The sequence below is a fragment of the Thalassophryne amazonica genome, chromosome 3 (assembly GCF_902500255.1).
Source record: "Thalassophryne amazonica chromosome 3, fThaAma1.1, whole genome shotgun sequence".
Taxonomy (NCBI): Eukaryota; Metazoa; Chordata; class Actinopteri; order Batrachoidiformes; family Batrachoididae; genus Thalassophryne; species Thalassophryne amazonica.
Window position 1 is genome coordinate 109,151,132 of NC_047105.1, and position 17,193 is coordinate 109,168,324.

At 40.6% G+C, this 17,193-nt stretch overlaps 2 protein-coding genes across 2 annotated transcripts; both read left to right on the forward strand.

Moving 5' to 3' along the window:
* Positions 1 to 78: 78 nt before the first annotated feature.
* On the forward strand, positions 79 to 12,808 carry LOC117507814 (activity-dependent neuroprotector homeobox protein-like). Its single transcript, XM_034167610.1, is given in 5 exon segments — positions 79 to 188; positions 11,872 to 11,899; positions 11,960 to 12,094; positions 12,183 to 12,410; positions 12,413 to 12,808. Coding segments are annotated over 5 exon segments (897 nt in total).
* LOC117507412 (activity-dependent neuroprotector homeobox protein-like) lies at positions 8,636 to 16,650 on the forward strand. Its single transcript, XM_034167274.1, is given in 3 exon segments — positions 8,636 to 8,640; positions 12,800 to 14,453; positions 14,455 to 16,650. Coding segments are annotated over 2 exon segments (3,150 nt in total). The 5' UTR covers positions 8,636 to 8,640; positions 12,800 to 12,807; the 3' UTR covers positions 15,959 to 16,650.
* Positions 16,651 to 17,193: the final 543 nt, after the last annotated feature.

A 17,193-nucleotide genomic window follows, 5' to 3' on the forward strand; every position in this document is an offset into this window, starting at 1 on the left:
TGCAAGATGGCAAAGTGAACCTATTGGAAGATCTTCCCTCTGTAAATAACTATTATACAGACATGACTACTTTGCAAGATGGGAAAGAGCCTAGCAGAAGCTTACGTGTCGATGAGTGAGGATGTTCCTCCTATAGACTTGAGCTCTTTGCAAGATGGAAAAGCTAATGTGCCTTGGATGAGTGACAGGTCAGCTTTAATGTGATGTGTAGAAGCTTTGAAGTTTGAGAAAGTAATGAGAAATGGGCCTCAAAGCAATGTTACAGATTGCAAACATTTGGTTGGGTGAAAATCAAGTAAGATGCTGTAATTCCAGTTATTGAACTCCAGTCTCCAGTACCAGTGTTGGAATGGTTGAGAATAAAGTTACATTTATAGTGCATAAACCATAAACCTACTCAAACCTAAGGCAAATGTAATTTATCTTTGTGGCATTGTATATAGTGTAGCAATTGTTTGTTAGTTTCCCTCTACAATTTATTTGTTAGTTCTGTATTCTGAAGTCATGACGGAGTTTCTGCTTCCACATTTTTTTTTCCTCCCTAAAATGGTGACATTGAACTGTATATGGTCACTTGACATCTAGAAAAGATGTAGGATATGCTGATTGCTCATGTACACGTTTTAATAAACAAGTTTGCCAATAAATAAAACACTTTTTGTACGCAAGTGTATTATTGAATGTTGATTACAGTATTTTACGTTTACCATGTCTCCTCACCAATTCCTGGAATATTGCATTTGATAGTTAAAAACATCAGTAAAGCTTAAATTGTGCTTTGGATGTTTGAGCAGAATGGATTTGATATTTTGCATGACTAATGGACATGAAGTTTTATTTATTTATTTATTTTTTCACTAATGCGTAGCATTTTTTAAGCCTCTCTGTGTGCCCTGTGCACACAATTAGGCTGAGGATTAAATAAAAAAAAAAAAAATGCAGTGCTGAGTCAATCTAAAATGTTATGAAATGTCAAACTTTGAATATTTAAAGGAAAAGTGAGCTTTGGAGTGTGTGTGTATGTATATAATATATATGCACATGCATTAGAGGCCAATTGAGAAGTTTTGAGCCTGACCCAACTGATATGGTTCTCAGTCTTTTGCATTCTGAGAACCAACATTGCTGGTGTCACAACCACTTGAAGTATGCTTCACGTGGAAAACTGAACACAAAGTTGCCTGAAGTCTAAATCAATGCAACAACTTCCAGAAATGTTCCACAAAGAAGGCTGTCAGTGGTCATTTATTTGAAGAAAAATAATTCCTGATTTCTTGCGTTCATGAAGTGATGTTTTCCCATTGATTCCCCCCACCCCCCCCCCCCCCCCCCCCTTAAAAGACAGATCATGTTTTCCAAAAGCCAATTGCCCACTCGCTTAATGCAGCCTGGTTTTACTGTGAGCAACCTGGAAATGACTGAACTACTTAAATGACAGTTGAATTCCCATTGTTGATTTCAGTCCCCAAGGGTTGAGTGGATCATAATATTTAGTTCAGTCACTGATGAACTCGTCCCATCTGCTCAAAGTGATGTTAATCAGTGAATCACCTGCTGGAGTCAGTGGCTGCAAAGAAACCTACACCCTCTTGGCCCTTTCTGGAATGTCTTCGACAACCACTGGTGTAAAGAATTATGCAATTAAATGAAAAACTACAATTTTCTAATCTGTTACTTTTATTTATTAAAGTACAACAAATAACTCAAAATCAACACATTTTTTAAACGTTTCACAAACATTCAGTGATGAATATAGCCGCTGTTTTCAGTAACATTCATTAATTACTCAATCCTCTTTCTGTAGTTAAGGATAATTTTAGTCATCAGTTCACCTAACCTGCATGTCTTTGGAAGTCAGTGGAAAGCCCACGAACATGGGAACGCCACAGAGGACCAGGTTGAAAGTGACCCTAAGAGTTTCTCACTGTTAGGCAACAGGACTAACCACTGGCCCACAATGCCACCCCATAATTTAAATATTCAATTTCTGTTCATGTACAAATTGCAAAAACGTACATGAGGTATAATTTTTCTGTTTTGAAAATTTATTTTTTGACAGTGAAAACAAAGCCAGTTAACCCTATAGAAGAACAAGCAACTTGTCACTTTGTATTAGTGCATCCAGGCCTTGTGACAGACTGGCATCCTGTCCAGGGTGTAATTGCCTTATGCCCTGTGGCTGCTGGGATAGGCTCCAACCCCCCCCGACCTGATCTTGGATAAGCAGTTGACGATGTGTGTGTGTGCGTGCGCGCATCCGGAAGGTATTCACAGTGCTGTACTTTTTCCACTCTATTTCGTTATGTTCCAGCCTTATTCCAAAATGGATTAAATTCCATTTTTACCTCAAAACTTCTGTACACAATACCCCATAATGACAATGTAAAACTATGTTTTGAGATTTTTGCAAATTTATTAAAAATTCAAGAAAATAAGGAAATCATGTACTAGTAATTTATAGCCTTTGCTATGAATCTCAAAATTGAGCTCAGGTGCAACCTGTTTCCACTGATCAGCCTTGAAATGTTTCTACACACCTTGATTGTAGTCTACCTGGGGGTATATTCATTTGATTGGATGTGATTTGTAAAGGCACACACCTGTCTACATATACGGTCACTCAACTGACAGTGTATGCTAGAATACAAACCAAGCATGAAGTCAAAGGAATTGTCTGTAGACCTCCAAGACAGGATTGTCTGGGGCAAAAATATGGGGAAGGGGACGGAACATTTCTGCTGTGGAGGGAGGTGACCAAGAACACGGTGGTCACGCAATCAGAGCTTCAGCATTCGTCAGTGAAGAGAAGAGAACCTTATAGAAGCAGAACCATCTCTACAGCAATCCACCAATCAGGCCTGTATGGTAGAGTGGCCAGATGGACGTCACTCCTTAGTTAAATGCACAGGCATGCATGGCCACCTTGAGTTGCCAAAAGGCAGCTGAAGGACTCTGACCATGAGAAACAAAATTCTCTGGTCTGATGAGACAAAATTGAACTCTGGTATGAATGCCAGGTGTCATGTTTGAAGGAAACCAGGCACCGTCCCTGCAGTGAAGCATGGATAGAGGGAAAGATAAAGGCAGCAATGTTCAGACACACCCTGGATGAAAGCTCTAGAGAGCTCTTGACCTCAGACGGGGTGACAGTTCATCTTTCAGCAGGACAATGGCCCTAAGCACACAGCCAAGATATCAAAGGAGTGGCTTCAGGACAACTCTGTGAATGTCCTTGAGTGGCCCAACCAGAGCCCAGACCTGAATCTGCTTGAACATCTCTGGAGAGATCTGAAAATGCTGTGCACCGACGCTCCCCATCCAACCTGAGGGAGCTTGAGAAGTGCACATACTGGATCTGCAAAGTTTGCATGAAGAGTTTGGTTTGTCTGTGGCACATGTTCAATTATCCGTAATATGCTTTATACAAGTATTTTGATGTCAACAATTGTAATATATTTAGTAATGAGAAACAATCATTGCAATTCTGCATTTTCATACAATATTAATGTGTGTCAGAATACAAAAGGTCATTTTGCTACGTTTTCTCATCCTAGACTGTCACTCACGACCTGCACCTGTAGTCTTGCCTGTTCACCATTAGGGGGTGCTCGTGTACCAAGTTGCATTGCAGTTCAAGTTTGATTTTTAAAGTCTGTGATCAAAGAGCAATATTTTCTCATTACTGTAATTGATTACTGATATTCATGATGGATGTAATCATGCTGTGATTATATGCTACACTACACAAATGTGTACGTTTCTTCCATCAAGATCCTAAATAATAACAGCAATATACAATAATAACGTGTGTGTAATGTGTTGATTTTCTCTCCTTTAACACGTTTGTAATTGAGTTAATGGGTGACATAATGTAAACCCCAATTCCAATGAAGCTGGGACGTTGTGTAAAATGTAAATAAAAACAGAATATAATGATTTGCAAATCCTCTTCAATCTATATTCAATTGAATACACCACAAATACAAGATACCTAATGTTCAAACTGATAAACTTTATTGTTTTTGTGCAAATATTTGCTCATTTGAAATGGATGCCTGCAACACACTTCAAAAAAGCTGGGACAGTGGTATGTTTACCACTGTGTTACATCACCTTCCTTCTAACAACACTCAATAAGTGTTTGGGAACTGAGGACACTAATTGTTGAAGCTCTGTAGGTAGAATTCTTTCCCATCTTGCTTGATGTGCGACTTCAGTTGTTCAACAGTCCGGGGTCTCAGTTGTCGTATTTTGTGCTTCATAATGCGCGACACATTTTCAATGGGCGACAGGTCGACTGCAGGAGGCCAGTCTCGTACCTGCACTCTTTACTATGAAGCCACACTGTTGTAACACATGCAGAATGTGGCTTGGCATTGTCTTACTGAAATAAGCAGGGACGTCCCTGAAAATGAACAATCAGATGAACAATCGGATCAAAATCACGCCATGTAAACAGCTCCATCTGATTAGAATAGCCCAATCCGATCGAAATTATGATCGGGTTAGAGGAGGTGGTGTACCCTGTTTTTAACCCGATCACGTTCCATGTAAACGGTACGTCGGATTGTCCGCCTGTGAGGAGCCTTATTGCGCATATCTGTTACGTCACATCACCACGTGACGCTTCCTGCTCTGTGTTCGCGGAAATGGCGACAGAAAAAACACAGCTGGACTTTACAAGAGCTAACACTCCTCAACATTTTAAAAGAATTTACAATAAGTGGAAAAGCTTGACGGACGTAAGTTGGCAGCACAGACTTGTTGTGTCCAGAGTCAGCAAGTCAGTAGAGCAAATTAAAAACCGCTGGGAAGCAACGAGCGCTTTCTACAACCCTGGCAAAATTATGGAATCACCGGCCTCGGAGGATGTTCATTCAGTTGTTTAATTTTGTAGAAAAGAAGCAGATCACAGACATGACACAAAACTAAAGTCATTTCAAATGGCAACTTTCTGGCTTTAAGAAATCAAGAAAAAAAGATTGTGGCAGTCAGTAACTGTTACTTTTTTAGACCAAGCAGAGGAAAAAAATATGGAATCACTCCATTCTGAGGAAAAAATTATGGAATCACCCTGTAAATTTTCATCCCCAAAACTAACACCTGCATCATATCAGATCTGCTTGCTAGTCTGCATCTAAAAAAGAGTGATCACACCTTGGAGAGCTGTTGCACCAAGTGGACTGACATGAATCATGGCTCCAACACGAGAGATGTCAATTGAAACAAAGGAGAGGATTATCAAACTCTTAAAAGAGAGTAAATCATCATGCAATGTTGCAAAAGATGTTGGTTGTTCACAGTCAGCTGTGTCTAAACTCTGGACCAAATACAAACAACATGGAAAGGAAAGTTTGTTAAAGGCAAACATACTGGTAGACCAAGGAAGACATCAAAGCGTCAAGACAGAAAACTTAAAGCAATATGTCTCAAAAATCGAAAAATGTACAACAAAACAAATGAGGAACGAATGGGAGGAAACTGGAGTCAACGTCTGTGACCGAACTGTAAGAAACCGCCTAAAGGAAATGGGATTTACATACAGAAAAGCTAAACGAAAGGCATCATTAACACCTAAACAGAAAAAAACAAGGTTACAATGGGCTAAGGAAAAGCAATTGTGGACTGTGGATGACTGGATGAAAGTCATATTCAGTGATGAATCTCGAATCTGCATTGGGCAAGGTGATGATGCTGGAACTTTTGTTTGGTGCCTTTCCAATGAGATTTATAAGATGACTGCCTGAAGAGAACATGTAAATTTCCCCAGTCATTGATGATATGGGGCTGCATGTCAGGTAAAGGCACTGGGGAGATGGCTGTCATTACATCATCAATAAATGCACAAGTTTATGTTGATATTTTGGACAATTGAAAGGATGTTTGGGGATGATGAAATCATTTTTCAAGATGATAATGCATCTTGCCATAGAGCAAAAACATTCCTTGCAAAAAGACACATAGGGTCAATGTCATGGCATAGGGTCAATGTCAATGAGCAGATCTGATTTGATGCAGGTGTTAATTTGGGGAATGAAAATTTACAGGGTGATTCCATAATTTTTCCTCAGAATTGAGTGATTCCATATTTTTTGTTACTGACTGCCACAATCTTTTTTCTTGATTTCTTATAGTGTTTCTTAAAGCCAGAAAGTTGTCATTTGAAATGACTTTAGTTTTGTCATGTCTGTGATCTGCTTTTTTTCTACAAAATTAAACAACTGAATGAACATCCTCTGAGGCCGGTGATTCCATAATTTTTGCCAGGGGTTGTACAAGGAGAAGCTAAACGAGCAGAAGCAGCGCGGCTCCAACCAGCTTCACTTATTATGAATTAATTTATAAATAACTGGAGGTTTACCCTCTCCAAGGAGGACACTGGAGTAGAAGTCGGTTTTCCATCGGAGGAAAGTTCACCCGAGACACCGGAAAGCCTGGAGGTAAGTCCTGATAAAATCATGCTAACTCACATTCCTTTTTTTTTTTTCAAGGCGTACTTTGACCAAATGTGTGGCTTTAGTTCAGTTAATGTTGGGGATTCATGTTAACATAAGTTTATTCGCAGAGTAAGTGCATGAACACAGTCTGATCATCGAGTTAACCGACACTCTTTATCCTCGTTCACTTTAGTGCATCACGTTAATTTCTGCTGTCATATATACAGATGATGATGATGATCTAAACAGCACGTGGAGGAGATTGATGACAGCTTAACACAACCTGAAGACCACAGAGGAGGCTCCAGAAAAAAAGTGAGTTTTTTAAAGAGTAATATGCTGCAAAATAAGACCGCAGTGAGTTATTGAAATTTCCTGTAGAGCTTGTTGAAAAAATAATGTTCGTCATTGCATATTTATTTATTTGGAGTGCTTTATTTTTTAGAAATGGTAATATTACAAAGTTCCAGCAGAATATGACAGTTATCCTTTAGACAGTTGAGACACAAATATTTTCATTTCAATTTTGTTTTCCTGTTTTGAGCTTTGTGAAGTCAAAAGCCGTGTGGATGAGTTACAATATTTGAATATAGAAGCAGGATGATTCTTTGGTATAATACATGACTGAGAGATCCACAAAGAGAAAAACATAAACCCTCTTTTTCTTTGCTAACTGAAATTATACATTCTTTCTAGATCGAAAGCCATCATCCTGGTGATGCCCAGCAGAGATCTTTCCTGGACAACATGCAACAGCACATGAGAGGAATCTGGAAAGAGAAGAGAGGCTTCTTTCCAGGTTTATGGAAAAAGTACACGCTCAACTGAAAGCATTATAGGGCAACTGTTTGATGGTCTTCAGGCTCTTTTCTCATCCTACTCATCAGCTCCACATTTACATGAACAAAGTTAGTCTGGGACCTCGCTGAGACAAGCATGTAACAGCCCGAAAATGACCACTCGTCCCAAGTGTTACTTCAAATACAGCTGGATTTTCTAAACTGCAGCAGCTGTAGGTTTTCCAAGGTACTCGGTATGCTCAGAATGACCAGTACATGTTTAGAAGGGTCATAGAAGAGTGTAAAATTTCTCATTTTTATATTTTAAGAAAAAAACATTAGGTCAAACGACCTACATACAGTCTGGAATCACCACATATTTAGTATCTTAAACTTCTGTTGTGGATGTTCCCTGATAATCTTTAAAACATTTAAGACCTCTAGATACTGCTGTTTGCCAAAGATACAAGGTTTGTTTTGTATTTTCCACTTTAAATGCATATTCCATTGATAACAGGACTGAAAATAAAAATTTCATATTTGGAAAATGTTCATTTTCTTTGGATGTGTGGTAATACGTTGACCCACTTATTTTAGCCATTTTCTCTTAAAATATCAAAATAGAAATTTTACTTTTGTTTGACCCTCCCAAAATGTACTGGTCATTTTCAACATGTTCAACACCTTGGAAAATCTCTAGCTGCTGCTGTTTAGAAAATACATCTGTATTTGAAGTAACACTTGGGATGAAAAAGGGTTGTGGGCATTTTGGGCTGTTTGTCCTGGATAGAGATTTTGGCACATATCTCAAGTTGTTCATTGGGGTCATATTAGTCTGGAACAGGTGAGTTAATCTCTCCTAAATGATGTGCAGCATCTCAGCTTGGTCCTCTACTAAGTCCACTGTTTCATCACCAATCACAGCGAGCCACCTGACCACCCAACCCAAGTTACCACCTGCCACTTCGGCACACCAGAATAATCAAAATAACAGTGGAAACTTGACACAACATGTAGAAATTGAATATAAGAAACTGGCCCTGATGTTTAGTTTCTTCAAATTTTTCCTGAGTATGTTATTTTGCTGACAAAGAGCCACCTTTAGGGTTTGGTTTTATGATCTGACATCACAGTAATGCCAGTTTAAGAAGTAATGCCAAGCTCTGATGTAAGTGATTAAAAGTTTTTAGCACTATTTTATTTTTAACCAAATTGTTGTGGTGCTGCCAGGTTTTTATTTTATATATGTGTATGGAAGAAAGTTGTATTCACTTTAATAAAAAAGAGAAATGTGTTTGTCAGTTTTTTTTTTTATTTTATTTTGTTAATGGAGATGACCATTTCGGAGAGGGAAGTGATTGAACATGTACTCCTTCAATGCCATCGTTGTCCTGTCCCACGGAAGGCTCTGCATCAGACTTGTGGTCCAGGCTGAGGAAAGATGCCATCAAAGTGACCAGCGTTCTCCAACCAGTTGTTGCTTGCGTTGTTCCTCTCATTTTGACAGAAATTAGGAAGTGCACAGCAGGTTGCTATCACAGCTGGTGTAAAGGTGAAGTGAAAATCTCTTCAGTAGCACCCTCCACCTCGACTTCAAAATCCCTAAAGTGTTCTACTGTTACACAGGTGAGCTGAGGTTCACATTAACAAATTTCTCCTCTGGGTTCAGATGTGTAGAATTTATGCAGCCTTTCAGCAACCAGTCGAGATCTGAGGATCTGCAGGGTCACCAATGATTTGTAGCCGTACGTCTTCGCCCTCAGTGTTTTTCACACCCTAAAACAGAAAATGGTTATGTATTTTAAAATTCTGATGCTTAATGAGTCGTCATATTCTTAAGAATAAATCAGGCGAACAAAGCACAGGGGTAGTGGATATACTTTTTTCCTCTTAAGTTTGAAAGGTATTTGGCAGTTGTTGAGCTCTCAAAGGTCTGAATGGCACAAAACATTGGAATCTTGGGCTTTTCCAGGCATTTTGCAACTGACTGCAAATCTCAAAGCAAACAACTTGTTTTAGTTGAGTAAAGTAGGAAATGTAAAAAGGCCTCACACACAAGGTTTGTTTCATTTATTCATGAAACTGCTTTGTCATATTTTGCAAAAGTTCATTGTTTAAAATAAGTTTTGTGAGATTTCATAGTGGACTCTACCTAAAAGCCACAGAAAAAAAAGTTAGCAGAAGTCATAAAAGTGGTAGCTGTGACGTTATTGATTGTGGGTCAATGAAAACGACAGACGTTCAGAAATAACCTACCTGCATGTGTCTGTGAGTCCCGTCAGTTATTTGAGGAATATGATGCGTTTCCTCAAAGCTCCGTCTGATCTCCAAGGCTTCTTTTTCATTTGGCTCGTAAATCAGCTGTTTAATCCGTCGGTGTTTTCATTACGGTTTCCGTGCTACATCACGTAAAAACACATTCCGCCGCGCTCGTTTCTTTCTGAACAAGTCCTGAAGAAGAGCATGTTCCTCTGATGCTGCAGTTTCAAAAGAAACGCGCAAAAATAACAGTAATCTTGATTAGTCCGGTGACAAATCCATTGTTTATACGGGCGGCTTCCGGGTACAACTCATTTGCGTATGTCACAAACGGCAGACGTCACAACGCAAAGCATTATGGGATTGCTCTACTGACTGAATCGGATCGTAACCACAGTGCATGTAAACACGCACAGCAAGTGGATCACTTTAGGGCACGTTCATGTAAACAGGACAATCTGATCCACCAATCGCATAGAATTCAGTCAGATCAGAAATAAAGTGTCCATGTAAACGTAGCTAGTATCTGGTATGACCACCATTTGCCTCATGCAGTGCAACACATCTCCTTCGCATAGAGTTGATCAGGTTGTCAATTGTGGCCTGTGGAATGTTGGTCCACTCCTCTTCAATGGCTGTGCGAAGTTGCTGGATATTGGCAGGAACTGGTACACGCTGTTGTATACACCGGTCCAGAGCATCCCAAACATGCTCAATGGGTGACATGTCCAGTGAGTATGCCGGCCATGCAAGAACTGGGACATTTTCAGCTTCCAAGAATTGTGTACAGATCCTTGCAACATGGGGCCATGCATTATCCTGCTGCAACATGAGGTGATGTTCTTGGATGTATGGCACAACAATGGGCCTCAGGATCTCGTCACGGTATCTCTGTGCATTCAAAATGCCATCAATAAAATGCACCTGTGTTCTTCGTCCATAACAGACGCCTGCCCACCATAACCCCACCGCCACCATGGGCCATTCGATCCACAACATTGACATCAGAAAACCGCTCACCACACGACGCCACACACGCTGTCTGCCATCTGCCCTGGACAGTGTGAACCGGGATTCATCCGTGAAGAGAACACCTCTCCAACGTGCCAAACGCCAGCGAATGTGAGCATTTGCCCACTCAAGTCGGTTACGATGACGAACTGGAGTCAGGTCGAGACCCCGATGAGGACGACGAGCATGCAGATGAGCTTCCCTGAGACGGTTTCTGACAGTTTGTGCAGAAATTCTTTGGTTATGCAAACTGATTGTTTCGTCCGAGTGGCTGGTCTCAGACGATCTTGGAGGTGAACATGCTGGATGTGGAGGTCCTGGGCTGGTGTGGTTACACGTGGTCTGCGGTTGTGAGGCTGGTTGGATGTACTGCCAAATTCTCTGAAACGCCTTTGGAGACGGCTTATGGTAGGAAATGAACATTCAATACATGAGCAACATCTCTGGTTGACATTCTTGCTGTCAGCATGCCAATTGCACGCTCCCTCAAATCTTGCGACATCTGTGGCATTGTGCTGTGTGATAAAACTGCACCTTTCAGAGTGGCCTTTTATTGTGGGCAGTCTATGGCACACCTGTGCACTAATCATGGTGTCTAATCAGCATCTTGATATGGCACACCTGTGAGGTGGGATTGATTATCTCAGCAAAGAAGTGCTCACTATCACAGATTTAGACTGGTTTGTGAACAGTATTTGAGGGAAATGGTGATATTGTGTATGTGGAAAAAGTTTTAGATCTTTGAGTTCATCTCATACAAATGGGAGCAAAACCAAGAGTGTTGCGTTTATATTTTTGAGTGTATTTTTTTACCTGTTTGCTGTTGTAGAGAGAAGGGCACAGAGGAAAAGTCCCGTTCGCAAAACACACACAGACCCACGTGGGGTCGGTGTGATGTCATCAAACCCACATGAAGTTGGTGAATGTGATTGGTTAACTTCTGTTTTTCCCCACTAATTTTAACACCCATTTCTTCTCCTGCTGTTGAGAGAGTCCTGTTTCATTCCAGCCCTCTGCTGCTGCAGCTGAAAGGAGAAATTGAGTCGTTTTGCTGCCATTGTCTGCAAAACGCACAGCGAGTATGAGAATATTATCTAAAAAAAAATTTGTGTAAATTATTAATCATAATTCAAGTTCTACTTGGCCTGTTAACAAATTTTAAAAAGTGGTTTGGAGGTTGAATTCTCCACTTTCAACATGCATTCAAACAGACCCTGGAGTGGAGCAGATTTTGTGCTACGTCCGCTTAATTGGGTCACGTGACTTTTGACTCGAGGGCGCGTCATTCGACTACAGAGGGTTAAGAAAGCACATCATTGCAGAAAAGAGATGGAATATGCCATAGTTCATTTTATCAGTTGATTTAAAACATTCTGTTCTTGTAGAATAATGTATAACTTGACCAGCGTCGAGGTACATGCTGCTGTGTCCTAGTTGTACATTAAGTGCTGCTTGAATTGAACTGTTTGTTAGACAAGTGGACTCATATGGTGGTGGTTTCTTCTTTCTCTACAGGATTTCAAAGATCACTGTCCTAATGAACAATATGTAAAGGAAACTCTTCGTCTTGACATCTGCTCATGGGATCCATCATACTCCAAGACACAAGTAAAATTGCAATTGTATTTAGTTCATATTAGAATTTTGGCATTTATGTTAATAGGTTTTCTAAAACTCTCCCCCCTGTGTCTTTCAGGAATATCGCTCGAAGCGATTTTGCTGCACAGAGTGTCGGTTTTCTTCAAAGCACTACTCAGGCTACAAGAATCACTTCCGGAATGTACACAGGCACATGTTTGGCAGTGGCATTCTGCTCAGCTGTCCATATTGCACATTCACTGCAAACAAAAGAACTCTGGAGACTCATGTTAAAATATTCCATATGCCCAGCACCATGCGGCAAAGCTATGGCACCTTTCCTGGAGCTGAAGTGGGAGGCAAGAACAAAATGTTGCCTGCTCTGTTAAGAAAGCAGATGCAGCGGCGAAAGCAATGTACTTTTGCAAAAAATGCACATTCCGGGACACACTTTACAATGTTGTAAGAAGGCACATTTACAGGTCACATTTTCAACATATAGTTGAACCATATTTTAGTCTGGCTTCTGAATCATCAGCTAAAAATGGTGGCAATTCTGTCAACGGCAACAACATTCTCTGTAAATGCTGCCAGTTCTCTACTCGTAACTATGAGACACTAGTGCAGCATGTTATAGAGTACCATGAACGTATTGGGGCTCAAGTGACCACCATGATTGGCCATGGTAATGTTACTGTGTTTCAGACAAAAGCTTGCACAGGAATGCCGCAGAAGCTCCTCTGATGGTCAGTAGGGGCCACACCCTCACATCCGAGTCAACGTTCCAACCTGTAACTGGTCATTTAAAACAAGTGGGCCCTGTGCTTTCAAACCAGCCTTTGTTTTCTTTTACCTCTGAGTCAACAGGTCACCCAGGTGCTAGTCAGTTAAAACAAGCAGCCACTGCTCTTAAAAATCAGGCCACTTTTGACAGCCAACAGGTGCGTGTCACAGGTTCGAGTGTTAGCACTGCGGCTGAAAATAATGCTGTTGGTGTAAACACGGGCCAGACACAGAAGTGGAAGATATGTACTGTATGCAATGAGCTTTTTCCCGAAAACCTTTATAGTGCTCATTTTGAGAAGGCACATAAGGCAAAGAAAATATGGGCAATGGCAAACTATATCATGAAAATTCACAACTTCACCAGCAAGTGTTTGCTTTGCAATCGCTATCTGCCCAGTGATACGCTACTCAACCACATGCTAATCCATGGTCTTACTTGTCCGCAATGCTACACTGTTTTCTACAGTGTTGAGAAAATCATTGAGCATGTGAGTCAAGCTCATCCTGATGACTTTCTTGGACTGCCTGGTGCATCACCATTAACCTTTGACCTAACCATCAAACAAGACAAGTCTGCTAATGTCCAGCTTGTTGTAATGACCTTTAACATGAAGGAATCTACCAACGGTCAAGATATGGCTGCTTCTGCTCAATATAGTGACTATCCTACAGTCAGAATAACAGCCCCTAGCATTATTGACAAAACGAATGATCCAACTGTGAGACATTCACTTTCAGCGTCCCTGTCTTGCAGGACTGAAATTGGAAAAACTCTGTGCCCTCTGTGTTTCAGCATTCTCAAAGGTCCACTCTCTCATGCTCTCTCCATGCATTTGAGGGAACGCCACCAGGTCCTCCAAACAATGCATCCTGTAGAAAAAAAGATGACATACAAGTGCATTCATTGCTTAGGAGTGTACACAAGTAACATGGTGGCCTCCACCATCACGCTGCATCTTGTGCAGTGCAGAGCCATCGGTAGAAGCCAGGCAGGCATAAACTCTAATTCTGCATTAACTCTGAATTCATCTGGGACCGGCTTCCTCAAACGACAGCTGCAAAATCGGAGCATGGTCAACCCCAAGAGGATCAAGCTGGGTAAGGAGTCAAAGCCAGGATATCAAGCAGGATCTGGTATTCTTGCACTGGATCCCACAAGGTATGAGCACAAAACGTACGAGGCCAGAAAAGCTTTCCTGACGGCATACTTCAGCAAGCGGCCATACCCATCTTCTCAGGAAGTGGACATGTTGTCTGCAAGTCTGTGGCTGTGGAAATCAGACATCGCTAACCACTTTGCAACCAAGCAAAGGATATGTCAGAAAGAATGTGTGAACAAAAAAGCATCTGTGCTACTTGGGTTTGACATGCATGCTCTCCTTGAAGTTAAGCACGAACTTAACTTTCCAGAGCATTTGTCACAGCACTTCTCTGTCAGAAGATCTAGAAGTCTCAAAGATGGCACTCCATACACCGGCAGAAACAAGCAATGTTGGACTTTCAACTCTACCTCGAAACAAGTTATATGCACAGAGACAATATCCATTGACTCAGATAGTGAACCTGAAATGGAGAAGAAGCCTAATGAGAATGGAATGTTGACACAACCCAACAAAGAATCTAAAATTCCAAGACACAGTAAACCTTGTGGATGAAACAGATGTGTGCATTTTGCAAGATGAGAAAGAAATTCTGGTTGAAGAGGCTTCCTCTGTTAATAAAGATGTTCCTTCAACAGAAACAAGTTCTCCACAAGTCACGGCAGCACATCCAGCTGAAGACACTACCTCTGTAAAAGATGTCCCTAATACAGAAAAGAGTTCTCTACATGATGACAAATCAAAACTGGGGGATGAGTCATCATGTATAGAGGATGTTTCTTTTACACACATGAGCTCTTTGCAAGAAGGTAAAGCAACCCTGGTGGAAGATATTCTCACTATTGAGGATGGTCCTCTCGAAATGAGCAGTTTGCAGGATAGCAAAGCGAACCTATTGGAAGATGCTCCTTCAGTTGAAGATGTTCCTTCTCCAGTGATGAGTGTTTTGCAGGATAGCAAAGCAAACCTACTGGATGATACTCCTTCAGTTGAAGATGTTCCTTCTCCAGTGATGAGTGTTTTGCAGGATAGCAAAGCAAACCTACTGGATGATGTTCCTTCTCCAGTGATGAGTGTTTTGCAGGATAGCAAAGCAAACCTACTGGATGATCTTCCTTCAGTTGAAGATGTTCCTTCTCCAGTGATGAGTGTTTTGCAGGATAGCAAAGCAAACCTACTGGATGATCTTCCTTCAGTTGAAGATGTTCCTTCTCCAGTGATGAGTGTTTTGCAGGATAGCAATGCAAACCTACTGGAAGATGCTCCTTCAGTTGAAGATGTTCCTTCTCCAGTGATGAGTGTTTTGCAGGATAGCAACGCAAACCTACTGGAAGATGCTCCTTCAGTTGAAGATATTCCTTCTCCAGTGATGAGTGTTTTGCAGGATAGCAACGCAAACCTACTGGAAGATGCTCCTTCAGTCGAAGATGTTCCTTCTCCAGTGATGAGTGTTTTGCAGGATAGCAACGCAAACCTACTGGAAGATACTCCTTCAGTTGAAGCTGTTCCTTCTCCAGTGATGAGTGTTTTGCAAGCTAACAAAGCAAACCTGGAAGATTTTTCATCGATGAAGGACGTTGCTTTTGCTGAGATGAGCTCAGTGGAAGAAAGAAATCTGATGGGCAACATTCCCTCTGACCAGGATGACCCTTCTGCAGAGATGAGTTCTTTGCAAGACAGTAAAGCAAATCTAGATGATTTTCCCTCTGTTGCTGAGGGTGCTTCTTCTGCAGGGATGAATTCTTTGCAAGATCACAAGGAAAACCTGGTGGAAGACTTTTCAACTATGGAGGATGTTGCTTTTGCCGAAGTGGGGTCTTTACAAGATGACAAAGCAAATCTGCTGGATGACTTTTCAGCGATGGATGATGTTCCTTTTGCAGAGATGAGCTCTTTGCAAGATAAAGCAAACCTGCTGGAACATTTGTCATCTTTGGAGGATGTTCCTTCTACAGGGATGTCTTTACAAGATGGCAAAGCGGACCTGTTGGAAGACTTCATCTATTGAGAGCATTTCTTCAGAGATTTCTCTGCAAGATGGCAAAGTGAACCTATTGGAAGATCTTCCCTCTGTAAATAACTATTATACAGACATGACTACTTTGCAAGATGGGAAAGAGCCTAGCAGAAGCTTACGTGTCGATGAGTGAGGATGTTCCTCCTATAGACTTGAGCTCTTTGCAAGATGGAAAAGCTAATGTGCCTTGGATGAGTGACAGGTCAGCTTTAATGTGATGTGTAGAAGCTTTGAAGTTTGAGAAAGTAATGAGAAATGGGCCTCAAAGCAATGTTACAGATTGCAAACATTTGGTTGGGTGAAAATCAAGTAAGATGCTGTAATTCCAGTTATTGAACTCCAGTCTCCAGTACCAGTGTTGGAATGGTTGAGAATAAAGTTACATTTATAGTGCATAAACCATAAACCTACTCAAACCTAAGGCAAATGTAATTTATCTTTGTGGCATTGTATATAGTGTAGCAATTGTTTGTTAGTTTCCCTCTACAATTTATTTGTTAGTTCTGTATTCTGAAGTCATGACGGAGTTTCTGCTTCCACATTTTTTTTCCTCCCTAAAAATGGTGACATTGAACTGTATATGGTCACTTGACATCTAGAAAAGATGTAGGATATGCTGATTGCTCATGTACACGTTTTAATAAACAAGTTTGCCAATAAATAAAACACTTTTTGTACGCAAGTGTATTATTGAATGTTGATTACAGTATTTTACGTTTACCATGTCTCCTCACCAATTCCTGGAATATTGCATTTGATAGTTAAAAACATCAGTAAAGCTTAAATTGTGCTTTGGATGTTTGAGCAGAATGGATTTGATATTTGCATGACTAATGGACATGAAGTTTTATTTATTTATTTATTTTTTCACTAATGCGTAGCATTTTTTAAGCCTCTCTGTGTGCCCTGTGCACACAATTAGGCTGAGGATTAAATAAAAAAAAAAAAATGCAGTGCTGAGTCAATCTAAAATGTTATGAAATGTCAAACTTTGAATATTTAAAGGAAAAGTGAGCTTTGGAGTGTGTGTGTATGTATATAATATATATGCACATGCATTAGAGGCCAATTGAGAAGTTTTGAGCCTGACCCAACTGATATGGTTCTCAGTCTTTTGCATTCTGAGAAACCAACATTGCTGGTGTCACAACCACTTGAAGTATGCTTCACGTGGAAAACTGAAACACAAAGTTGCCTGAAAGTCTAAAATCAATGCAACAACTTCC